General features: G+C 34.4%; 1 protein-coding gene across 3 annotated transcripts in view; it reads right to left on the minus strand.

Annotated features, from left to right (window-relative positions):
• Positions 1-27,685, minus strand: part of LOC114327743 (glucose dehydrogenase [FAD, quinone]) — a 219,085-nt gene that overhangs the window by 11,998 nt on the left and 179,402 nt on the right. For all 3 annotated transcript variants that reach the window (XM_028276447.2, XM_050647889.1, XM_050647890.1), the window contains 6 exons: positions 27,290-27,551; positions 18,613-18,758; positions 12,282-12,540; positions 7,030-7,293; positions 1,042-1,272; positions 109-297 (listed from right to left, as the gene is read on the minus strand). In XM_028276447.2, the coding sequence (XP_028132248.2) occupies positions 109-297; positions 1,042-1,272; positions 7,030-7,293; positions 12,282-12,540; positions 18,613-18,758; positions 27,290-27,551 (1,351 nt within the window). The remainder of the gene's footprint in view (positions 1-108; positions 298-1,041; positions 1,273-7,029; positions 7,294-12,281; positions 12,541-18,612; positions 18,759-27,289; positions 27,552-27,685) is intronic.

Genomic DNA, 27,685 nt, shown 5'->3' on the forward strand with positions numbered 1-27,685 from the left:
AATATTATGAGAACAGTATATAGTTTTCTGCTACACTAAGATAAATAATATATATCCTAGCTACGAATGCACATTATTATGATGCATTGAAGGTTTAGTTATACACACCTCTACTTTTCGGATGAATAACTGTTGGAATAATCTGCATCGATCTCGAACTATTATCAGTTCTTTCTCCTACTTGTCCTGTCCTAGCGCAACTCGCCAAGAAGCCGCCAAAGAAGTATTGAATATCTGGATGCTCTTCCATTGGGTCTTGGTATTTAGTATTGATAAAGCCTGTTACTTCAGAAATACCTAAAAGACAATAATTAAATTTTGTCCCATGTTATTTTATTTTATGTGATTACTAAAGTCAGTTAAATTCAAAATAGTATGGGGGAAATAAAATTAGACACTAACACGAGTACACCCGTACATTATAGGGGTGGCAGCGGGGTGCTACTGATCGTCGTGTGAGATTATGTAAACAAGAGATCATTTTATAAAACAGGTAGATCCCCTTGGAGAATACGTAAACAACTTATATAAATTATATCGATAATTTCCACCTCTATTGGTTTAATCTCTTTTTACTTTACAATGTATTATGTTTCCATCTTTTGCGTTATTTTGTCTGTTACTAGCGCGCTCATCACTGTATAGTATGTATAGTGATGAGCGCGCTAATAACCGGCAAAATAACGCAAAAGATGGAAAACATAATACATTGTGAAGTAAAAAGAGATGAAACTAATAAAGGCAGAAATTATCGATATAAACGTATAAATTATTACGTTATTATACATTACAAAAATTATACATTACATAGTCTCCCACCTTTAGACATATCGGACGAGTATGATAACTGTCACTGTGACAGGAGCATTTTATAAAATACTCCTGTCTGAGACGTGAAAAGGTGGGAAACTATATAGTATAATGTTAATTTATAGTTTTCTATCGATAATTTCCCACATTTACTAGTTTCATCTCTTTTTATATTTCACAATGTATTATGTTTTCCATCTTTTGCATTATTGTATTATGCTACCTACTTACCTGTCCCGCTCATTAGACCATCTCTAAATAATAAATATTCCATCGCAGTAGCCCAATTTAATGGAGTCGTATTGGTATCATTAAGGAAGAAATTTATGAAGAAGGCTACATGGTTCTGAAGGTTTTTACCTACGCCGGGTAGGTCATGAACCACGGGGACTTTGACCTTTTTAAGCTCTTCCCTTGGTCCTATCCCAGAAAGGAGGAGGATCTGTGGCGAATTTACAGCTCCTAATTAAAAAAAAAGAAAACATTAATGTTCTAATAATTCTAATATTCTGAAGGAAACGGTCAAAGACAAACACTAAATGGCAATAAGGTAAATAGTTTGGAATTCATAAAATATGATAGGGGAAAACTGCTTACTGAGAATACGGACATAGGTAAACCGACAATGGAGAGAGTATTTTAAACAATTGTTAAACACTGATGAGCAAACAAAAAACTGAACCATTTATCAGAACCCTTAAGAGTGTTACAAGCACTTGTGGAAGTAAAGGCAACACTATTGGCACTAAGAAATAACAAGGCATTGGTCCCAGATTGAATCCATGTGTAGGTTGTTGTGCAATGTTATTAGAATTTAACGTTATGAACAAAAAAAAGACAAATCCCTTTTACTAAGCTGTATTGAAAATGAACACTTATACAAAATACTTCCGTGTTAACGAGTGAAACGACGATTGTCGCATCAGCCAGTGGTCGGGAGCGTAACTATACGCCATATGGCCGTACATTCAAAAGACCTGTAAAATTAACTGGGATTGAGAACTCATTTTATTGTAAAGGATAATCAATATAACCTTAAAATAACAAAAGAAAACAAAATCCTTATCCTATACGATAATATTTATATCGTTGATTGATAAAAATATACCTGTATGTATTTATCAATCAACGTTTATAATTCGTATACTATTTGGATTTTCTTGTGTTATTTTGAGGTTATATTTATTTTCCATTACATTAAAATGCCAAAGTGGTTAAAAAATTAAAGAATAAAACATAGAATACAATCTTTATTTTATATGTATGTTCATAAAATATGTTTGTTATCAATGATCAATGTAAAAACTTTAAACACAACTACCTTATTACACATAATATATATAATATTGTGTAAATATATTTACACAATATTATTTATTCATCAGTTTAAACCACACCAAAATTGTATACATTTGGAATAAAATACAACTGTTGTAATTCACTTTACACTTTTTGTTGTTGGATGCACTATTTTGCACTATTTAAACGCTATTTATGAAAAAATAAAACAAATAAATATGGCGTCGTATTTTTCTCAAGGAAATGAAAACTGACAACGAAAGTGACAGAACGAGCGAACGAACAACGTGCAGAAACCTGCAGAAATGAGACTAGTAGTGCCATCCCGTGCAAGGGAGCGAACTAGCAAACGTGCGTTGACCTTGAATATCCCTGTTACATTGCCTGTGGGGTTGTGCTGTGGTACAATCCTCCCTTGAGTTCTGGTACCCTGATCGCCTCGCTATGGTGACATCGAAGGGTGGTGGGAAAAATATATCCCGGCCGTGTATACGGGATGTGTTCAAAAATATTAAAAAGTCTTAACACCATGGAAAACTAATTAAGAAAGGGGAAAACAACTCCCAATACCATAGACGGGATGCAAAACTTAATGAACAAAATAACGGAAACAAGTAGATGTACTGGATATAACAACCAGCAAAACCACGCTAATGATCATCACCAAGGAAAACATAACTGGAGCAAAACTGTATGTGAACCAAATGAGAATTGAACGTGTCTCATAATACAACTACTTGGGAACTATAAGCAATGAGTCGTGGGACAATACCCAAGAGATAAATGTCGCATCGAAAAGGCATTCTGCATCGGAAAGGAACTGCATTCTTGACTATGAGCTATGTGTTCAAGAGCCATGACCTCACCCTAGAAACAAAAATAAGGCTCCTTAAAACTTTACGTGTACCCAGTGCTTCTATACGGAGTAGAAACGTGGATGTTAAAGGCGGAAACTTTTTTACAGCTTCAGACTTTTGAGCTAAGGTTGTACAGAAGGATTCGAAAGATACCATGGACAGACAAAGTCAACAAAGAAGAAGTGCTACGGAGGATGAACACAACCGCAAATTTGGTCAACATCGTAAAGGGCCGTAAGCTGCAGTACTTTGGACATATAATGAGAAATCAAGCAAATACGAGCTACTCCAATGCATTTTGCAAGGTCAAATTGAAAGAAAAATGGGCCCAGGACGAAGAAGAATATCCTGGCTTGCTAACCTGAAATCATAGTATATAAAGACCTCAACACAACTATTCCGTATAGCAACCAACAAAATCATCATAGCCAGAATGATGGTTAACGTTCGCAATGGACAGGCACCCTAACAAGAAGGAAAACAACTTCATGTAGAAATACATCAGCTTATAAATGAAATATGGCAAAGAGAAGAACTGTCTATAGAGTGGCGTGAAAGCCACATAATACCCGCACACAAAATGGCGATAAACATGTATGTAAGAACTATACAAGAATCTCATCAGATCATACAACCCAGAAAGTTATGTCGATTATTCTACTGAGAAGATTAATTCCGTACGCAGAAAAAATAAAAGGTGAGTACCAGTGTAGCTTTCGACCAGAAAGGTCAACAATAGACCAGATCTTTATCTTACGCAAAATTTTAGGAAATAGTTGGGAAAACAACAAAGATGTACATCAAATCTTTGTATATTGTGAAAAAGTGATTGTCCTTTTATTCAATCGCGTTTATAATACAGGTAAAATACCCTAAGAGTAGCTAGAGTCAATATTCATCCCACTACCGAAAAAGCCAAACCCACAACACTGCAATGAGTTCCGTCTGATAAGCTTTATGAGCCTCATGCAGTAAAAGTCCTATTAAAAGTCGTACATAATCGTATCTATAGAAAGTGAGAAACAATCATCGGAGACGATCAGTTTGGATTCAGAGCCGGCATGGGAACGAGAGAAGCCCTCTTCAATTTACTAGTACTCGCGCAAAAATGCTACGACCAACAGAAAGATATATTTATATGCTTTATAGACCTCGAAAAAGCATTTGATAGAGTAAGACACGACCTACTATTAGAACGTTTGCAAGAAGTCGGTTTAGATGGAAAAGACATCAATTTACTAAAGAACGTGTACTGGAACCAAAACGCCAGAGTTAGGATCGAAGGTTCCACATCCGCAGAAGTAGAAATTAGGAGGGGAGTTGGACAGGGATGTATTCTGTCGCCTCTGCTGTTTAATCTTTACTCCGAGTTTCTATTTAAAGAGGCACTGGAGGACTCCAAGGATGGAGTCAAGGCGAATGACGTAAATATCAACAGCATCAGATACGCCGATGATACGGTGTTGATTGCGGATTCCGACTTGGGTCTACAACGACTCATCGACAAGACCAACTCGACTTGTGAGCAATTTGGTATGAAAATAAACATTAAAAAAACTAAAGTGATGTCGATCCAAAAAACCAAAACGTACCTCAACCTTGCACAATAAATGGGCACATTTTAGAACCAGCCAATAGATTTAAGTACTTGGGATGTTGGATCGATAGCAACCTAAATCCTGATCTAGAAATAAGATATAGAATAGAACAGGCCACAAAATCTTTCGAGAAAATCAAAAAACTGCTTTTTGATTCTCGAATAAAACTCGAAATTCGACTACGTTTATCCAAATGCTACGTTTGGTCGACTCTTCTCTATGCAGTTAAGACATGAACCCTTAAAATATCAACCGTAAATAAGTTGGAGGCCTTTGAAATGTGGATCTACCGGACAATTCTCAAAATTTCGTGGACATCGCATACCTCAAACGAAGAAGTGCTGCATAGAATAGGCAAGGCAAGAGAACTTTTCAACACAGTGAAAGTTAGAAAAACATCATACCTAGGCCACACACTGAGAAATATATATATTATATATAATCCGGTTCTCTTTTACCGTGAGGTGTCGAGAAATCTGCTTCTTCTTCCTAATCATCTCTCTCCAAAGTTTTTTGTTGGATGTCCTTCTCTTGGCTTCCTCCCATGTGAGTTTTCTGCTTTGTAATGATTTTCCCACAGCATCGTTCCATTGTTGACACGGTCTTTCTCTTCTCCTTGTACCAATTCCCTTTGCTTCCCAAACTACCTTGACTTGTCTATGTGGATCTAACCTATTTAAATGACCGAACCATCTTAGTTGCGATCTTTCTATTGCTTTGTTGGCACTCTCAACATCTAGGTTGTTTCTTATCGTTTCATTTTTTACTTTGTTCATTAGCGTAACTCCTTCTACTCTTCTTAAATACTTCATTTCAGAAGATTGTATCTTGCTCTTCTCCCGTTCAGTTAGTGTCCATGTTTCACTTCCATATAACAAAGTAGGGAGGTATATTGTCTTATATACTGACACTTTTGTTTTCTTGCTAATTTCTCTTTTGCTAATGAAACCTGAATTCAGGGAGTGATATAGTCGTGATGTTTTAGCAATTCTGTTGTTCAGCTCTTTTTGCATTTTTCCTTTTCCATCTATTACAAAATCCTCCACTTGTTCTACTAAATTTCCGTCTAGGTTTATATGGATTTCTCTGGGTGTCTTGGATATAAGTAGAGTTTTGGTCTTTGCTAAATTTATTTTCATTCCTTCACTGAGAAATAATAAGTACCAATATGCTCAACTTATAGTGAAAGGAAAGATCAAGAGAAGGAGAGGACCAGGAAGAAAAAGACTATGGTGGCTCAGAAACATCCGACAATGGACAGGGCTAAATTTTGAACAGCTAATAAGAACAGCTGAAGACAGAGAATAGTTTGCGATTGTAGTAGCCAACCTCTATTGCGGAGATGGCATTTTAAGAAGAAGAAGAACAAGTGTATTATCCTGTAAACAGGTATACACTGCGGAAAGGTAATGGTGAAAATGAGAGTCCCAGAAATCTGTCAGGATTGGCCCAGATGTGTGTGCAGAACAAGAACATGTGCACTTGTCAGAATAATTGGGAGCAGTAGGTCAGATGAGTTTCAAATCGAAACGGGTCTAACATAAGTCAATCCACTTTTTTCCTTTGTTATCCAAATTCGCTTTAGAACACGTAGTTAGGAAAGCAGAACCAGAATTAACAAATGACTTGGATACCAAGGAAGCGAAGTGCTGTTAGCTTTTACTGACGATGTCGATACGATTGCACAATTCACCAGAGGTTCGAAACAAATTTTTACCCTTGTTGATAGCGGCGGCATGGAAAGTAGTCTTAAGGTGACTGAAGATTAGACCAACCACTCGGTAGTTACCAAAAATATTAGACTAAGAATTACACCTAACATTTCAATAAATGAATACAATTTCGAAGTTATCAAAGAATTCAAGTGATAACACCCGAAACAGTTATGAAAAAGATATAGCAGGTAGAATCATATCAAAATTGCTCTCAAAGACAGCTAAAACAAAGGAATATAAAACTATAATTCTCCCTAATAACATATGAAAGTGAGACGTGGAAACGGAACCAGAGAGAACGTTAGAACGACAGATTCTCCTGACAACGTTTCGGCCTTGTAAAGACGATATAACAGGAGATTGGAGACGAAAATATAACCAGGAACTACAATAACTCTATGCAGACAACAAATCAGTACGATACATTAAGACAAATCGTATAAGATGGGCAGGACATGAACTGAAAGTGAATGATGAAATACTACTAATTACAGCTTTCTGTGAAAAGCCCTACGGTAAGAGAACAGTTGGTCGCCCAAGAAAAAGATGAAAGGATGCACTAAAAAAGTGATTTGTGCAAGATGGGGGTGCAACAATGGGATATTGCTACACAAAACCGGCAAAAGTTGAGTAAAATAGTGAACGCGGCCATGACTCACTCAGAGTTGTAGAGCCAAGAAAGAAAAAATGAAGAATATTCCATAATACACAGTATGCATAATAATTAAGCATAAAAAATAAAATATTTACCTCCTGATATTATTACTTCTTTACTGGCATAAATAGAACTTTTGACTCCTGCGCGTAAAAGTTCTACACCATACGCTTCTTTGGTTTTACTGTTTACTAATACTTTAGTGACTGTAGCATTCAAAAGAATATGCAAATTTTTTCTACCAACAAAAGGTCTTAAGAACGCTTTAGCTGTGCTCATTCTTGATCCGTTTCTATTGGTAGTTTGAGCAATTGCAAAACCGGAATGATATCTGCCGTTAAGATCTCTTATTGGGTAACCTAAAAACGTATAATGAGTTAAAATATGATATTAATTAAAAAAAAATCAAACGTTCAGTAACATTCCTAATGCGTATAGTTTTTTGAAGTTATACTTCTTTAGGCGCGATTGGGAAAAATGTTGGGAGTGAATTTTTAAAGGCCACAGTATGAAGTACGCACACATGACAGTCTCAAGTTAGTTACTAAATCTTTCAAGTTATGTATGTATCAGTGCAAATAAAGTGTGAAAAGGATATATTGGTGTTTTTAGTAAATATATTTTATTATAATTTTTGGGTCAGTGAGTTTGTCTTCGTCAGGAATAGGATAATACGTTTTAAAATATGATGAATAGTCCATTGAAATGTTACATTTAGGGTTGCATTTCTTAGAGAAGTCAATTTTATTTTTTTAATGTGTAGGGGGTTCAGTAGAAGCTTCAGTTCAAGTTTTTGTGGTCGCCACCCTTGTCCCCCGGCCGCCATATTGGAAAAGGGGTGCAAATGGCTTCCGCGCTGTACCTCCTAAACTAGTAATCCTACAGAAAATTTAATTACACATAAAATGTAGCAAATTAAATTTTCTACAATTTTATATTTATTACTTTTTATCGTCAAGTGACCAACAAAAAAGTTATAAACAAAAATAAGAGAAAATTTTGTAAGAAGTGTCCTTTTGGAGGTTATAACTTTTTTTCCGTTTATTTCACAATAAAATAACATCATAGCGATTTTCTAGAGGATTTTTCAATGAACAATTTTCACTAAAAAGTTGTTTAATCTTATTTAATATCTAGGTTGTACAGCGCTCCAAACTTGACCAAATTCTCGAATTCTCATAGGAATACAATAAAAACAATATTTTTCTATGCATATATTAGGCGAGCGGCATCGACCGTTATTTTGACCACGAAAATCAAATTTAAGGCGAATGACTATTTTTTATCTATTTTATGTTCTCGAGGTCGCTGAATCCGAATATGAAGTTTATTTTTATCTAGAGTTGGTGGAACATATTAAAAAATCAAATTTTATGCAAAAATGCCAAAAATCAATTTTGATGATTTTTCAAATTGACCTCGCTGTATCTTTGGTCGCTGTAAATATTTCCTTTTGAAAATTTTGATGTGTCATCTCTGAAGGATGTAGATAACAATGAAATTTGTCCAAAATGTTTCAACACATTAAAAAAGGAGTTGTTAATTTTTAAACATTTTGTCATCATATTTCGTTAGTTTCATGTTTACTTAAAAAAGTTTAGTGACAAACTTTTTAGTTTATAATTTTAACCAACACAACAATAAAATATTCATGACGAAGTTTTTTGGAAAATTTTAAGTCAAAATATACAATAGGAAAAAAGTTATGTTACTTCATAGACAAGCAGCACAACCGAAAAAACGCTTAAATCTCGAGATCCTGACCACGGTGTGGTGAATGGCTAATTTTGATTATACTTTATGATTTTGATATCAAAAATTGTTTTTTGCTCTTCTTAAGAATTTTGCATTTTGCGATTGCGTCATTCTTCTTCTGAACCGGCGAATTTGTCCTTAAACAACTTTTTGGGCATTTTCTATATATGCTTAGGGTTATAAGTTTTATAGTGGGGAGAAAGGTCAAAAACAGATTAATAATAGCATAGGAATGTTAAAATCATAATAAATTGTATGAATAAAAAATATATATAGATAGAAGAGTAAGCCTAGCTTTTGTTTTTATTGTATCCCTATGAGCATTCGAGAATCTGGTCAAGTTTGGAGCGCTGTAAAACCTGTATAAATAAATAGAATTAAACAACTTTATAGTTGAAATTGTTCGCTGAAAAACTACAAAATTGCTATAATGTTATTTTATTTTAAAATGAACTGAAAAAAAGTTATAACCTCCAAAAGGAAACTTGCTAAAAAATTTTTACATATTTTTGTTTACATCTTTTTTGTTGGTCACTTGACGATAAAAAGTAATAGAAACAAAATTGTATAAAATTAAATTGGCTACATTTTATGTTTAATTAGATTTTCCAAAGGGCTGGTAGTTTACGAGATATAGCGCGAAACCCCTTTGCACCCAATTTCCAAGATGGCGGCCGGGGGACAAGGGTGGCGACCCGAACTTAAGCTTCTACTGATCCCCCCTACACAATAAAGAAATAAAATTGACTCGTCTAACAAATGCAAGGTTAGGCTTATAAAATGAAACATTTTAGTGGACTAGAAAAGAGGATATAAAAGCAATCTTAACATTATTTGTAAAATCTGTCAAAACAATTGTCTTTTCTCTTTTTTTTTATAGACGAAGCTGTTCATGTGAAATAGATTTTTCTTTCCAGCAGGAAACTAAGTACCACGCTGGTTTCTGTTTCCCAAACCAAAATTTTCCCAGTGATGTTTTTGTCTGATAAAAGTAAACTACATTTATCTTCTTCTTCTTCTTCTTTTTGTGTAAATGACTCTGTTTGTTTTTCAATGTGCCACCAGTTATTTATTTTATCCACCTAGCATCGTCGTATATCTGCACTTCTAGCTCTATCCCATAGTGTTTTACCATCGATTTTTTGAAGGGTTTTCATCTCAGCTGTTTCTGCATTCTTTTTTGCTTTCTGCATCAAGTCGTGTTTTTACCGCGTATGTCATTATTGGTTTGATGACTGCTTTGTACATTCTGCCTTTCACTGATTTTCAGATATTTTTCTTTCTCCATATTGTTTCATTCAGGCAACCTGCGGCTCTGTTTGCTTTATTTACTTGATCTTACACTTCTGTTTCGAGTTTTCTGTACCTAGACAGTGTGATGACTAGGTATTTAAACTCCATGACTCGTTCTATTATCTGACCCTCCAGCTCTGATTTACATCTAATAAGATTTGCTGTTATAACCATGCATTTGGTCTTTTTTTGGGGAAATAACATGTTAAATGTTCTAGCGATTATATTAAATTTGTGCAGCACACGTTGTAAATCATCTTCACTTTGAGAGGTTAGTATTGCGTATTCTGCATAGCAGATTATTTTATCCTTTCTAAGTTCTTTTTATCTATATCTATATCCTTTTTTAGTTCTTACATTCTTTTATTATTTCATTCATGATCAAGTGGAACAATAGAGGAATCCGGGAGTCTCCCTGTCCATTGCCAGCTTCAATTGGGCCAGTTGCTTCTTCTTCTACTTTTACTTTTATTGTGTTGTTCTGGTAGATGTTTTCGATCGTTTTAATTATTCCTAGATTAACATGTTAAATTTTATAGCGATTATATTAAATTAGTGCAGCGTAAATCATCTTCACTTTGAGAGGTTAGTATTGCGTATTCTGCATAGCAGATTATTTTAAGTTGTTTTTCTCCCATTTGGTATCCTTTTTCTTCTTCTTCTACGGCACTACAGCCCAAATTGAGCCTTGGCATCCTTTATTTTTTGCCTCCACCTTTGCTTGTCTGTGACTGCTCTTCTCCATACACGGACTCCTAAAAGGGCTTGTGCGTCGCTGTTTACTGTGTCTTCCCAACGCTTTCTTGGCTTTCCAACCGGTCTCTTTCCCTGCATTCCAGCATTTAGTGCACTTTTTGGTAGCCTATCCTCTCCATTCTTATTACATGTCCATGTCCGGCCGATTGCAATCTTTGTATTCTAATGAAGTCTGAAAAGGGTGTTTCCTTATAAAGTTGATAAAGCTCGTTGTTGTATCGACTTCTGAAGATTCCGTTTTCCCTCACAGGTCCTCGTATTCTCGTCAGTCTTTCCTTTCTAATGTGTCTAGTTTGTTTTTGGATGTTTCTTTCAGGACCCATGCTTCACTGCTATAGCATGCTATTGGTCGAATTAAGGTTTTATAGATTCTCATCTTTGTGGTATCCTTTTTTAGTTCTTACATTTTTTTATTATCTTATTCATGATCAAGTGGAACAACAGAGAAATCATGGAGTCTCTCTGTCCATTGCCAGATTCAGCTGGGTCAGTTAGTTCTTCTTCTACTCTTACTTTTATTGTGTTGTTCTTGTAGATATTTTCGATCGTTTTAATTACTCCTAGATATAATGCGTTCCTCTCTTGCGTACAATAAATGGATAACGTCTTTAAATTTGACCCTGTCAAATTCCTTCTTAAGATCCACGAACCATAAATATGCCGGTTTGTTGTATTCTAATGATTTCTCTTGAACCTGCGTTATTATAAATATTGCCTCGGTACATGATCTTCCCGACATAAAACCTTGTTTTCCTTCTGCTAATATTATAATTTTATTCAGTTTGTTTGTCATCATAAAATACCGGGTGTCCACTTATATTTTGCCCCATTTTAACTGCTTGTAACTTCTAAAAGGCTCAATATAGAAAATATGCGGTATTCGCTGAAATGTTTTATTTTAGTAAAAGTTTTGTTTGAATGGATTGGATTTTTTATATCGCTTTCAATTACGAAAAGAAACTTGTTGACTTTTTTTAATGGAACACCCAGTATATTTTTCGTAAATTGAAAGAACGGTCATTCACCTATCCAGCCATACAAAGTTTTTTAAAATCGATTGTCAAATGACTGAGTAATTAATTTTTAAAATGAGAATTGCAACGTGGAACTCACATAACTAAATAACAAAATTATGAACAAATAAGCAAATTGAAATTTTGTTATTATGTATGTGATTTCCACATTGCATCACTCATTTTAAAAATTAATTACTCAGTCATTTGACAACCGATTTTAAAAAACTTTATAATATCGCTGGATAGGTGAATGACCGTTCTTTAAATTTACAAAATAATATACTGGGTGTTTCATTAAAAAAAGTCAACAACGTTTTTTTTTTAAATCCGGCATTTTTTTAAAGCGATATAAAAAATTCGATCCATTGAAACAAAACTTTTACTAAAATAAAACATTTCAGCGAAAACCGCATATTTCTATCTTGAACCGTTTAAAATGGGGGAAAATATAAGTGGACACCTGGTACATCTAATTAAGTTAAAAATACTATGTTTAAATATTAAATCAAAATCTAAATAAACTTAACCTAATTCTTGCGCAGCTTTTAGGATCGATTTTGACAGTGGTGGATGATATGGGAATTGGGATACTGTCAGTAATCCCCCTTGGTTGTGGTACCCTATATCTACTTGGTCCATCTGTTTATTATCTTCACTTTTGAGAAAATGTGGTAAAACCTCGTTGTAGCTCCAGCCTTCGTTACCCATTGCTGCCCAGTCATCGTAATCCTTTCGAGATCCTCGAATATACATCATACCATTGATTGTTGACGTTCCTCCCAGCACCTAAAGAAAAAATTGAAATTGAATAACTTATTAAAATAAGAAAATTACAGATTACATACATATTTAACGAAGAATGAAATGAGAAGTAGAAAAAATCAAACAGACGTAAAAACATGTCGATGGTAGAAGACCACTACATTTAATGAATTATTATGTGAGAGGATTTTGCGTTTTAATTTGTTTCGTGAAGATAATACGGAGATTAAAATAGCAATTCGGTTTACACTTTATACAGTGATGAGCACGTTAATAACATAGACATAATAAAAATAGACTAGGCTAGTCTATTTTTATTATGTCTATGGCTAATAACCGGCAAAATAACGCAAAAGATTGAAAACATAACAGGACATAAAACTAGTAGAGGTGGAAATTATCGATATTAACGTATAAATTAACATTACATTACATAGTTTGCCTCCTTTAGACGTCTGTGACACGGGAATTTAAAAAATTCTCCTGTCATACTGACATTTGCCATACTCCTCAATACGTCTAAAGGTGGGAAACTATGTAATGCAGTGCCGGCTCGTCAGAGGAGGCAAGGGAGGCTCAGCCTCCCCATAAATTTTTTACACACTCTATACTGTTTTGTTTATCATGAATCGCGAAAACAACAATTACTCTCGCTATTATACAACGTGTAAATTCCATATTATCACTAATTATCCATACGTACGGAGCATTAGCATTAGAACGCATGATCGCGTCTCAGTTTTATTACATATTATTGTAGGCAGGACCCTGGGTTATCCCGAGATGCACGAACGGAGCCGAGAAGCCCAGCTTTCTCCGTTGCTAATGCTCCGTGCAGCGCAGCAGGCGTTTAAGGAGACCCGGTCTCCTAACAGTGGCATCTACGGCGCCATCACACGCTGCCCGGAGATATACCAAGGGAGGCAGTGTAGCTTCTCAGCTCCGTTGGGTGGTTGGGTGCGTCTCGGGACAACGAATTTTAGGGTCCTGACTAAAAATAATGAAAAATCTAAAAGTGCGAATTTTGTTATGAAATTTGGTATGTGGGGTTATAATAATATTTGGAACAACTTGCTCAAATAACTTTTTCCGATATCTCTAACTCAAAGCAAAATATCGGTAATTTATCGTGTTTTTGAATTCGCAGTAGGCCGCGTTTAGAATTAAAAAAATTCAGTTGAGTATCTTAAAAAATTTGAAGCTTCATTATGTATGGACTGCAAAACTTCAAATCTGTATTTATTTTGATATGCATAGGTATCTATTTACAAATAGATGGAATTGTTAACAAATAAACGACACAAACTTTGGTATTAAACTTTTACTATTAGACTAACTATTTTTAAAATGATGATATCATGAAATTATGAATTAGGATGATATTATGAAATGTAAATAAAAAATGGTCAAAAGATGGGGCCTTAAATTACATTTTTTGGCGCATCTTTTTGCATTTTGCTAGTGCAAATTTGTCTAGATATTTTACAGTTAGGTATAGCCTCCCCTATTGTAAAAATCACGAGCCGCCACTGATGTAATGTAATGTAAATTATAGGTTCCTATATAGAGATAATTTTAAACCACTACTAGTTTCATCTCTTTCTATTTTAAAACGTATTATAGTTTTCATCTTTTGCCTTTTTTTGCAGGTTCTTACCTACACTACTTGCATTTCTGCAATAATTATGTAACATAATTGATTTAAATATACTGACTCTAACTTAATGATACTGACTCTAGTCTCAAAAACATCGTATGTGGAGTACCACAAGGTTCAGTTTTGGGTCCTATACTGTTCCTTATCTTTATAAATGACATCACTAATTTAAAAATCAATGGGAAAATTTTTCTTTTTGCTGATGGAGCAACTCAACTATTGCATCTCTTCATGAAACTATAACTTCGGATCTACTGACGATAAAGACCTGGTCTGACTCTAATTTACTCTCTTTTAACGTAAATAAATCAGTAGCATTATCCTATAAAGGAGCTCTTCAACCTTTGCCACTTCATAACAGCCAGATCAGTACCGTTGATTCTGTAAAATTTCTTGGTATTTTTTTAGACAACAACCTCAAATGGTCCCTTCATATCGATTCGTTAAGTAAGAAACTCGCCTCAGCTTGCTATGCAATACGATCTGTCTCAAGGGAACTCAATTTAGCATCTTCTAAAATAACATATTTTTCGTTGTTCGAGTCTCATCTTCGATATGGTCTTCCTTTTTGGGGTTCTAGTACAGCTGCTCAATTTGATGTCATTTTTAGATTGCAAAAAAGAGCAATAAGATATTTGTTTGGCCTCAGAAGCTCTACACATTGCAGAAGTTACTTCAGAGATCACGAAATTTTAACACTTCCATCTTTATATATACTAGAAACGGTTTGTTTAATTCGTAAACACCTTCATGTCTTTCCATCAAGGCCCAATCATCTTTACTCCACCAGAAATTCAATCTTTGATATTTATTTACCGATTTCATCCACTGAGTTAGTAAAGAAATCTATATTATATTCCGCAAAGAAACTGTACAATCATCTTCCGTTACAACTTAAATCTGCAACATCTTTCCCTAAGTTCCGTAAAATGACAAAAGCCTATCTATCCAAAAGACCATATTATTCAATAGAAGAATTTCTTAATGAATAACTAAGAAAATTGGGTTCCATGCGCAGTAGCATAAACTTGTCAGTTCCTTATGTTGTACCTATTTTATTTTATTTGTTGTATGTTCAATTTGCAATTTATATATATTTTGCAATAAATTGTTTTTGTCTTGGCTTTTATATCTTATACTGTACATTATTGACGATTTATCTAATTTTAGTAAATTGTAGTTGTTATTTGTTATTTATATTATGTTTTTCTTTTGACTGTATGTAAGCTTTGTCCATAAAATTGTAAAAATTTTCAGTGACAATAAAGCATATTTCTATTCTATTTCTATTCTAAAATGAATTCAGGAATTTTTTTATAATTTGGCAACAATGTCAACTTAGACCTTTGACGTAGATAATGATGTGCAACGATATTTATACTGTACCAACCTTACTTTAAATTCCGCAAAGGACGGTTTTCAAATGATCGAGTAATAAAGATTTACACTAATCTATTGCTAGCTTCCCCACAGTCCAACAAAAGACATTATTTAAACTTAAATAAATTGCTGTGTAGCATGGTATACACTCCGAAATTCAGTTAAAAAACTTTGACGCAACCTGCGGAGCAATTTGTTACAGCCGATAATCCTCACAAGGATAAAATCTAATGGAGTGAAGACACTGGGGTCTTGGCAAGAAACACTTTATCTTCTCCTGAAGGTGATTTATGATTGTGTCACTTCTAATTGTGGAATTTCGTAGTAGGCCAGTAAGACTCCTTTTTTATTTAATTCGTGTGGGAGGAAATCCCTTCTGCTTTGGACGAGGGCGAAAATGCTTTAAAGTTCAACGGGGATTAAATTATTTGTGTCGTATTTTTAATGAGTTGAGTTTGTTTCGAAATACTGCCAACTGCAATTATACAAAGCACAACATTAAATAAAAAAAGAATAAGATAGTATGTGCAATGAGTAACTATATGCAAAATTATATTATCAGTAGTAATTACATGAGAGCTCTAAAATTATCGATTTATATCCCGAGGGACACTTTGCCAGTTTTAATTTCACGGCCCGAAGGGGAGTAAAATTATGTATATGCTAAACAAATCGATAATTTAAGAGCTCGAGAGTAATTCGGTAAGATTATTTCATGAATAAATCCATCTTTTTAAAACATTTTAACTAATATTATATTGATATTTTCGCTTGAATATTTACTAAACCTGTTTCTTGGTGGTAAACTTCTTGTTTGGTAAACTTTATTTTGAATCGAGAGAGAATAATAAAGCACTATTAAAAATAATGCAAGGCATGCAAGGAAAAATATTTGAAAAGCGAAGTCCAGGAAGAAGAAGAAAATCCTGGTTAAAGAACCTCAGAACCTGGTTCAATACAACATATGTGCAGCTTTTCTGGGCTGCTGCGGATTAGATAACGATTGCCATGATGATTGCCAACATTTGTCACGGATAAGCATATCAAGAAGAAGAAAATAGTGAAAATTTATGAGAGGATAGTAACTACGGATCTAACAACTACAGACACAAAGTTATTATATTAGGTGAATAGGCCCCCAATGAAGATACATCAGTACAATCAGTACAATACTATAATATCAGTAGCAATAGATCGATCACTAAAAAAAGAGATAAAGTTAAAAACTCTGCAAGGAAACACAATATTTGATAAAAAAGATACAGCAACTTGTGCAAGACAAACACAAACACGCATCGGAAAAGTCTAGGGATATTTTTATAACATAATAAAATTAATAAAAAAAAAATCAATTCTCGTGGTCGCTTAACTTCAATTGAATTTTTACAGTTGCCCATCCTGTACATTTTTGTGAGTAAAACATAACTGCAAAAGTGATAACGAATATTTGACAAAGCTTTTAACAGGAGAGGAAAAAACTATATATTTTATACTGCAGTAAATATTCTGCTAGATTCGATTTTGTTCATGTTATAAAGTTCTTGTTTAGTTAGTGCATAGAAAATATTGTTTTTTTGAACATGGAACAACGTCATTTAACTTTGGATGAGATTAAGTCTAGCCAAACGTCATCTAAGACCTGAGCGCGCTACAACTGCAGCTCAAGACCGATTTTTAGTGTTAACCTCTAGAAGACAACGAACAATTACAACACCTGAATTAGTAAGCGACTTGCAATGTACATACCAGTAACTATGAGCCATGATACTATAAGGAATTGCCTCCATGAAGCCAATCTCCACAGCCAAAGGCCATTGAGATATCCACCTATCTCCATTAGAGTAGTGTCAAGAATATCAAAACTGGAATGCAAATAATTGGGCTATAGTTTTATTCTAAGACGAATCTAAATTGGGAGTGCATCCAGATTCTCGACGAGTAATGTAGAACGCTTAAAACATGTCCAGGACGTTTAAATATACAGAGGTGGTACAGTAATGGTATAGAGTGGAATAATAATCGGTGGACGAACGTACCTCGTTTTTACAGACTGCATCCTTAAGGTTAACAGCAGTACCTCGACACCATTCTACAACATATAGCTCGTCCGTTTGCTAGTGCGGTTGGTCAAAACTTCCACCTCATGCATGATAATGTTCGTCCACATGTCGCACGTGCAGTGACTTACCAACGAAGGTATTGATGTGTTGCTTTAGCCAGCACAATATCCCGACCTGAATCACGCCGACCATGTATAGGACATGCTTCAGGAAATATGTGCCCTACATTATAAGTATATACATATACACGCTGTTTCCTTTCTGAGAGCGTCTGATAAAAGAATAGGTAAACTTATAACGAGATATCGACAATCGCATTTTGTCTATGAATAACATAATATGTAGAGCCGTAATAAATAAGGGTGGAAGCCAGACTTTGTATTAATTTTGTTTTTGTTTTTATTACAACCATATTTTGTGATGACCAAATTTTTTTTGGTCGCCTTTGGAAAAAGTTGCGAAAACGGTCCATGCTTAAAATCAACAATGGTTTTAGCAGGACAAGGCAACCTTTTACACTGCTAGGGAGTCTCCTAGAATACCGTGCGATTATTTTGGAAGATCGCTACTCACCAGGCCCAACGCTACCTGATGCGAACATATGGGGAATGAAGAAGGAGGTAGACCGATCTACTGTCTGACATTCCGGAATTGTGGAGTGGAATTTAGGATTTTTTCGTGTCAGAGGGCATCTTTAACATCTGGTTTATCGGGAACGTCGCCGTGATTAATGTTTGTAAGGGTATTATCATGCATACCAAACATATATAATGATAAACATTTCAATATTCATCTTGGTACTGTTTGTTTTGCTGCATACTGTATAACTAGTAAAATATATTTCCTATGAAACATATTTTGTGGGTACATACTACATACACCTGTAAAATATTAAATTAGAATTCCGTCCATAACTTCTAATAAAATTCAACCCAAGTCAGATCGATCCACATTGTCTTGCCATATCTCCGTGCAGATTTATGATTTTGTGCAGCTTACCTTCCCTCGAGGCCAATAACATCTTTTTTCGTTTTCGGCTAGACATGCTTGAGTTTCCGGTTCGGTTAGATAACCCCAATCAATGCTCGATCCCACGAAATTTAAGAACATCGATGGCACTTGCGTACCTGTCGGCTCGTCTAGACCTGGAAAAGACAATAACATAGGTTTAGTGGGGCGTTAAAATGGATTTACTTTTGAAAATGTTTGGAAACTGCCAGGAATACACGTTTTTATGGTAAAAATATAAAACAATATGACAATTTTAACCCAGTTTCAGCAAAAATATGATATATTCTTAGTTTAAAATAATTCTGTTCACTTTTAACGGTAGGAAGGGAGAGAACCATATTTAAAACAGCATATCGATATTAACCGTGGAAGCTCACACTTGGGTGTGAGATACCCATCGCGACACTTAACTGCATGTAGCTTCCGCAGCTGCATTTCAATGTTAATGCTGCTTTATGTAAATTCAGTCTCTAGTCTGCCAAGGACGGGTGTGTAGTTACGGTCTCATATGAGCAATATTTCCAATCACGAAAATTGATTGAATACAGGCTAGGGTATGTAGCAGCCATGTGTGAGGTTTGCGATGAAGTGTGCGTTCAAGTTAATGACCTAAGAACACAACATCCCACAAATCTAATAAAGGAAACTAGGTTATTTCTGCAAAGGCAAAGATGGAAAAACAAAGCGTGCATGCTCAGCTTGCTATAAAGCATAATGCATGGAGCATAGGGCCACAGTCATAGGCGTAACCAGGATGATCCTAAGGGGGGGGGGTTACAACTACTGGAAGGTCTCTGAGGGGTATGGTGTTAAGCGCATAGAGCTCAAAGTCCATCCCAAAGGGGGGGGGGGTTTGGTTACGCCTATGGCCACAGTGTCTTATGAATGTAGTAACTAAAATGATAAGAAAGAATATGAGTTCTATAATCAAAAGGTGTTATATTTTAGTTAGCAAGACCATTTTGTTGTTAAATCAAATTAAAATAGTTTGAATTATGTTTCCAGTTTTTCAGAAAATGTTTGTTAATTATTTTTAGGTATTTTTAATATTTTTTTCTTTTGTGTTACTACAATTAAGAGACAGAAAATAAAATGTTCGATTTAATTATTCTTATGTATTCAATAGTGATTAGAGAGTCACTGGAAATCATAAAATATTTACTTTTTTTATTTCTTCACAAAAAATCATTGGGTATCTGATACCCATGTGTGAGGTTTATTTAAAAAAAATAGATGTGATCTTCCAGGGTTAAGTCCCCAAAACACACACATCGGCAAAATTACCCGAACACGTTAAAAATGGGACATGTTTGATGTCTCGTATTTCGTAAACCAGTGGTCCTATTTGAGTGATTCTTTTAGTATGTTACAGCCTTATTATTTAAGAATATCGGTGTAATAATATTGTTGCTAGACAGGTAAATGTCATTTTATACCGGGTGTAACAAGCATACTGTGTTTTTTCCTTAAAGTTCGCAGCACCCTGTGGAATATTCCAGCATATATAAAATATTAAAATTAAAACTCGATTGTAGAATTATGCTTTCTTAACATTTTCTTTTTTGATTCATTTGCTTATGTTGGAAAATAAAAAGTTATGTGCTTTAACAACTAGCCATGTTTTTTATCAATAAATCCTCATAGTAGGGGAGAAAAATATTATCTAAATTTGCAATTACTAGAGCGTTCTTGTGACCTGGAGTGGATTGTGAAGAGTGGGTGCTATAACCAAAAAAAGTTAAGTCAAGTTTTCCATAAAGTGTGGGACCCTCCATTTTTCAATTTCATTTTCCATTTCCACCAATCGTTTTTTCCGATTATAGCGCTATTTATCCATAATAAGAAAAAAACTTTGCGAATAAAAGTTGCTTATTTTTACGTCAAGGATCCAAATCTGCAATAAAAAATGGAGGCTCCTATTTAAGATTTTAATGTAACCCCCCACCCCACCTCCGTCGGGGGTCGTGTTTGGTGCCATTCGGTAGATTTTTGAAAAATATTGAATAGGTGTGTTTTGCAGTTTTACGATCTGATGTTCATTTCGCAAAATATCGCAGGGTTCGTATTTATAATTTTTAATTTACCCCCACCCCTCTCCGTGGGGTGTCACGAGCCCCCACGGAGGTGGGGTGGGGGATTTAATTTAAAATCTTAAATAGGAGCCCCCAATTTTTATTGCAGATTTGGATTATTTACGTAAAAATAAGCAACTTTTATTCGACATATTTTTTCGAATTATGGATAGATAGCGCTATAATCGGAGAAAAATGATTGTTTCAAATGGAAAATTAAATTAAAAAATGAAAAGTCACCTACTTTATGAAAAACTTAACTTAACCTTTTTCTGATTTTAGCACATACTCTTCACAATCCAATAGGTCCCCATAACGCTCGAGTAACTGCAAATTTAGTATACTTTCCTCCCCTACTATGAGGATTTATTGATGAAAAACATGGATAGTTGTTAACGCACATAACTTTTTTATTATCTAACATAAGTAAATGAATCGAAAAGAAAAATATTAAGCAAGCCTAAGTCTACAATCGAGTATTAATTCTAATATTTTACATATGCTAGAATATTTCACAGGGTGTTCCAAACTTAAAAAAAACACAGTATGATTGGTACACCCGGTATAAAATGGTATTTAACTGTCTAGCAACAATATTATTACAACGATATTCTTAAGTAATAAGGCTACAACATACTAAAAGAATCACTCAAATCGGACCACTGGTTTATGAAATACGAGACATCAAACATGTCCCATTTTTAACGTGTTCGGCTAATTTTGCCGGTGTGTGCATATTATCGATTATTTTTTAATCATTTTAATTTCCAATAGTGTGGTAAGATCTTTTTATCACGTGTTTAATTCTGTCCAATCAGATTATTATTATAGTGGGAATTTTCTTCTTACATTATTATAGTGGGAATAATTTTTAAATATTTTGTTTCTGTTTAATTACAACTAGTTTTAACAACTGTCATATTTAAGAAAATGAAACATAATAAACTTTTACTTCTGCATCTAATGTTAAATTGTCACGAGGACAATACATATCGGCAATTTTAAGCGGTCGAGTGTAATTCGGTAAGATTATTTCATGAATAAAACTGTATTTTTATAAATAGTTTTAACTAATATTTCATTGATATCTCCGTCTGAATATTTGCTAAAATTTGCTATTCACTTTGACAAGTTGAAAAACGTTAGATGTGATAAATATCACTTAATGTTTATTTAGATACAAAGACTTTATTTTGTGTGTAAGTATTAAAAAATAATCTTACGAATATCACACGATAGTAACAATAAATAATAAAATAATGTTCTAATTTGTTTCTCAAAATTGTTTCCATTCAGCAATAGTCATTCGAACCCTGCGGGCTCTTGTCTATTTCCAGGCAACAAATTTTACGACAAACCAATACGACAATGAAGGGCATAAATAAATACAGTATAGCCCGAAATATACAGTACTGAAACTAAAACATAGGTGTCTCTTTGTGCGCGCTGTCATACCCAAATTAAATAGTATATACCTGTCAAGCACTCCTTAAACAATTAAGTAGTAATAGACCAGTAAGGATCTGCGAAAAAACGTTTATTTTTGGATGTGAGAGGTGGCATTGGGATTTTTGGAGATAAAATTAGGTGACACCTTCAGTAATAATAATTGACTTATGCTCCTTCTCAAATATGACCGGAACATTAATAAAAAAATTAAAATATTTAAAAATTTCGAAAAACATCGATTTTTTCTGCTTTCTTTGCTTATAACTTTAAAACGATTCGTTTTGGAATAAAGTCGTACAGAAATAAAATAAAGATAATTGATTTTTGTATGATATACGACTGGTAAAAAATGTCTTAAGGTATTACCTTTTCTGCAATATAGCAATAAATACAAAATAAGGGGGCAAAATAAGTCTGTTGTTATTCAATATTTTTTAACCACTTGGTGGCACTTAGAACCTTAGTAATTCGCTTAGGAAATTCTTTGTAACATACTTAAATTGTGTACCAAATTTCATTAAAATCGACCTAATAAATTTTGCATAATAAATTTGCAATCTAAATGTTTTTAAAAAAGTCAAATTTTTTAAAACCTTTCTGAACAAAAAGTAGACCATTTAGAAGTTGGCTAATTTTTTTACATATAAAGAGGTGCTCTACCTATCTAATACACTTTGCAGAATTAAAATCAAATTATTTAAGGGGCCCCAGCAATGTTTTAAATTTATAAACAATTTTTTGGCTTATAAATAAATAGCTTTGTTTAATAATAAAAAAAATAATTTTTAGCAATGCAAATAATTAAAACCGGTATATTTTGACTTAAACTTTCAAATGCTGTCAGCAGAATTGCTATTTTATTTTTTAGTCAAACTTTATTCGCGTTCAAAAATTGCAATTTCTCGATTTTTTTAAAGTTCCACCGCGTTTATCTCGAAAACTATGCATCATACGAAAAAACTTGTAAGAACATTTTTTGCTTAGAATTACTTTTATGTAATTCCTCAAGTTCTTTGTTTATAACAATCTTATCGATATCCGGATTAACTGTTACCCAAAAAATTCGTGTTCTACGGTAAAGAAACTTGGGTAAGTCCATCTAAATAAAGGAGTCCGTAGCACCCCCTCCTGACCACAGCACTAATTTGTTTATGAGCCAAAAAATTGTTTATAACTTTAAAACATTGCTAAGGCTGCTTAAATAATCCGATTTCAATTCTGTAAAGTGCATTAGATAGGTGGACTATTTCTTTATATGTAAAAAAATTGAAAAATCTTTGTATTTTCTAGTTTTTGTTGTGCAAGATTTTAAAAAGTTTAATTTAAAAAAAAGTTTAGATCGCAAACTTATTATGCAAAATCTACTAAGTCAATTTTAATGAAATTTTGTATACGGTTTTAGCACATTACAAAAATTTTCTAAGCGAATTAGGAAGGTTCCAAGTGTAACCTAAGTGATGGAAAATCATTGAATAAAGACAGGCTTGTATTGCCCTCTTATTTTATATTTATTGCTATTTTGAAGCAAGGGTGATAAATTAAGACATTTTTAGCCAATCGCATCTGATAGAAAATTTATTTATATTTGTTTTATTCCCATAGAACTTTGTTCTAAAATGAACAGTTTTTAAGTTATAAGCAAAAAAAGTAGAAAAAAAAAACGAAATTTTTTGAAATTTTAAAATATTTTATTTTTTTTTATTAATGTTCCGGGCATATTTGAGAAGGAGCATAAATCAATTATTATTAACGAAGTTATCACCTAACTTTATCCGCAAAAATCTGAATGCCACCTCTCACATCCACCTAAAAACAGATCCTTACTGGTCTATAAGGCCTAATTGTTAGAAATGGTGTTGAATACAGATATCAGAATCAAATCAGCTGATAATATCAAATATTAAAGGACGGGACAACTTGCCATACTTTTGAACAGTTCGTCAGTTTCTTCAGGGGCATTTTCCAAACAGATTCATTTCACGATTTACTGACTTGCCTTATCTTTCACATTCTCCAGACCTCATATTTCCAGACGAATACATTTGAGGCATGTCTAAAACTGCCGTATTTGTGCCGTCAGAGACCTCTTAGTGAACCTGAGACAACCCTTATTTTATAACATGACGAGAAACTTAAAACATCGGTATGAAGTCTATCTTGAGCGATGAGGAGCACATTTATAACATGTATTATTAAGTAAAAAAGTGTTAAGAATATGTATTTTTTAAAAGGAACACTAAAATAATTACAAGTTCAGTACTGTTTATTTTGGGCTATACTGTATAAATGGAGAGTAACTTAGTCACCTCATGTTCGCGGACGACATAGTCCTGACAACCATGCCTTCGAAATGTGGGAAAGGCTCTACCATGCCTCTACACAAGTTTGCTTAAAGATCAACCACTTAATAACACGAGTGATGACAAACCTCCTGCTGAGTGAGAACATCAGCATAGCTGGAACAAGTATAGAACACACATCAGCATACAAAGATCTGGGGCATAAAATTCGTTTAAGTAGAGATAACCAGACCAATGAGTGACTACGTAAAATAAGGTTGACTTGGCCGGCTTATGGAAAACTAAGAGACGTTCTCAAATCAGCTCTTCCCATTTGTTTAAAGAGAAAGGTCTTTGATCAATGTGTGCTGCCGGTTTTAATTTATGGTGGGTCCATATTGGGATTAACCCTAAGAGACTAAATAACCAATACAGAATTGTGCCGTAGATCAGGATAACCGATATAATCAAAAGAATATTAGCCTTAAAATGAAACTGGGCCGGGCATATCGCGCGAACGAAGGTTGGCAGATGGACGAAAAGTATTCTCGAGTAGAGACACAGACAGGACGTCTTTCGAAGCAGAGGACGACCACCAACAAGATGGACAGATGACCTGAAGCAGATATGCTAAAATTGGATACAAGCGGCTCAGGACGGGAATTTGTGGGGTGAACTACGGGAGGCCTACGTTCCGCAGTGGACAAGTATAGGCTGAATGATGAGGATGATGATGATGATAATGAAATAGCAGAATTCCAACCCATCACAGCGGGATTTCCACAGGGAAGTGTACAGGTGTACATCCTGTACCTGCCGACCTGCCAACATCACCTATCACAACAACAGCTACATTGGCAGATGATACGGCCATCTTATCCTCCAACAAGAATCCACACATCGCATCATAATTTCTGCAAAATATCATACATAAAGACGAAAAATTGTTAAAAAATAGAGAATTAAACCGAATGAGCAAAAGTCGGTATCGAAAATGTGGGATTCACATGTTGGATACAAAACTGGAGTTGGAATCATACCGTGAGAGACGATGAAATGAGACCAACACGGAAATTAATAAAAAATGTTGGATCGAAAATAATACCAAAAGTAACAATTTCAGAGGTAACTACAGCATTGGAAAACATGAAGAGAAACAAAGCTACAGGAGAAGATAGGATTACCACAGATATGATATTAGAAGGAGGATGGAGGGAAGGAATTCATTGCAATTGTAACTAAGCTTATAGAAAGTTGTTTGCACCAGGGCAAAGTCCCTAAGAGCTGGAACAACTCTAAAGTAATCTTATTACACAAGAAAGGTGATAATCGAAAGTTGGAAAACTACAGGCCCATCAATCTACTGTCACACCTGTTTAAAATACTGACCAAAGTCATAACTATCCGGCTAACAAGGAAATTATATGAATACCAACCATATGCACGGGCAGGTTTTAGAAAAGGCTATTCAACTTCCGATCTACTGTTAACCACAAAAATATTAATAGAAAAATGTAACGAATACAAGTTTCCAGTTTTTATAGCATTTGTAGACTACGAAAAACTTTCGACACTATAGAACACACGGCCGTAATAAACGCAATGCAAAATTGTAGAATAGACAGATATTTTTTTTTGTATGTTAACTTAATAAAAGAAACTATGAACCAAGCTACAGCTACATACTACCTAAATGAAAATGAATACACGAACCCTGTACCATTAAACAGGGGAGTCAAACAGGGAGACACTCTATCATCCAGACTCTTCACCTTAGTTTTGGAGGATGTGTTTAAAAATCTAAATTGGAAATATTAGGGAATAAACATCAATGGCCGCTACCTCGGTAATCTACGATTTGCAGATGACATAATCCTGATAGCTACTAACCTACAAGAACTGCAAACCATACTTTCAGAACTACACACAGAATTTTCTAAAATCGGACTTAAAATGAATTTAAACAAAACAAAAGTCATGCACTCCGAAGAAACCGTGACAATTTTAAACGACAAAGTTATAGAAAAAGTTGAAGAATATATTTATATACTTAGGACAAATAATAATAATAAATAGGGAAATTCAAACGGAAGAAATAAAAAGAAGAAAAAAGTTATCTAGGGCAGCATTCGGCAAACTGAACTATATACTCAGAAATCAGCAAATTCAACTACATCTTAAATCTAAAGTATTTGATGCATGCATTATTCCGATATTAACATATGGGGCACAAACATGAACAATCACAATAAAGAATATGAACATACTCAGAGTCACTCAACATGCGATGGAAAGAGCAAATGCTTGGCATATCACTTAAGGGCAGGAAAACAAACACATGGATAAGACAGAAAACCAAAGTCACCGATGTGGTACAAAAATCGTTAAAATTGAAATGGGAATACGCTGGACATGTAGCTAGGAGCGATTTAAACAAATGGCACAGAACACTTCTGGAGACCATATCAACACAAAAGACCCAGATGCAGACCTCCTATGAGATGGACAGATGATCTGAAACGAACTGCCGGGAAAAATTGGCTACAAGTAGCGTTCAACAAGAAACAATTGAAAGGAAGACTTGAAGAGGCTTATGTTCAGATGTGGACGGGAATTGCTAGACGAAGAAGAAGAAGAAGAAGAAGACCATGAGAGACATATTTATACTGCTTATTAGGAAAAAATCCAAGTTAATAACTCATAATAAATTACCCCTGTACAAAGCGGAATTAAAGCCAGTATATACCTACCTATAAGATAGAACTGTGGGATAAAATGGGATATCTAATTTACCTTTGTCCTATCATTTTGTATTATATGTCATTAGAGTGTTTCATATTATAGTTAATCAAGTAAACTACGTACCAGCTTCAATTAGTAGCACCCTCCATTCAGGTATTTCTGATAACCTACTGGCAACCACTGCCCCCGAACTTCCACCGCCTACAACAATAAAGTCGTAATCGTGAAAAAGCGAAGGTGGTCTAGCTCTATGACAGGGATCTTCTATGTCACATTGAGAGCGTAGAAATACTTCAAGAAGGCCCATAAATAGCATGAAGGGAGCGCCGCCGCATGTTGCTGCTAGAGTCGGTCCAGGCTGAGTTAGAGGACATTCACAGGCCATCTGAAATAAATTTAACATACATTAAAACAATTTAATCCAAATAATAAAGGATTTGCGATATGGAAATCAACATGTTACATATTATAGTTTATAAGTTAAAAAGTCATAATATGTGACTTTTACACTTGCTGGTC

Source organism: Diabrotica virgifera, chromosome 3 (genome assembly GCF_917563875.1).
Source record: "Diabrotica virgifera virgifera chromosome 3, PGI_DIABVI_V3a".
Classification (NCBI taxonomy): Eukaryota; Metazoa; Arthropoda; class Insecta; order Coleoptera; family Chrysomelidae; genus Diabrotica; species Diabrotica virgifera.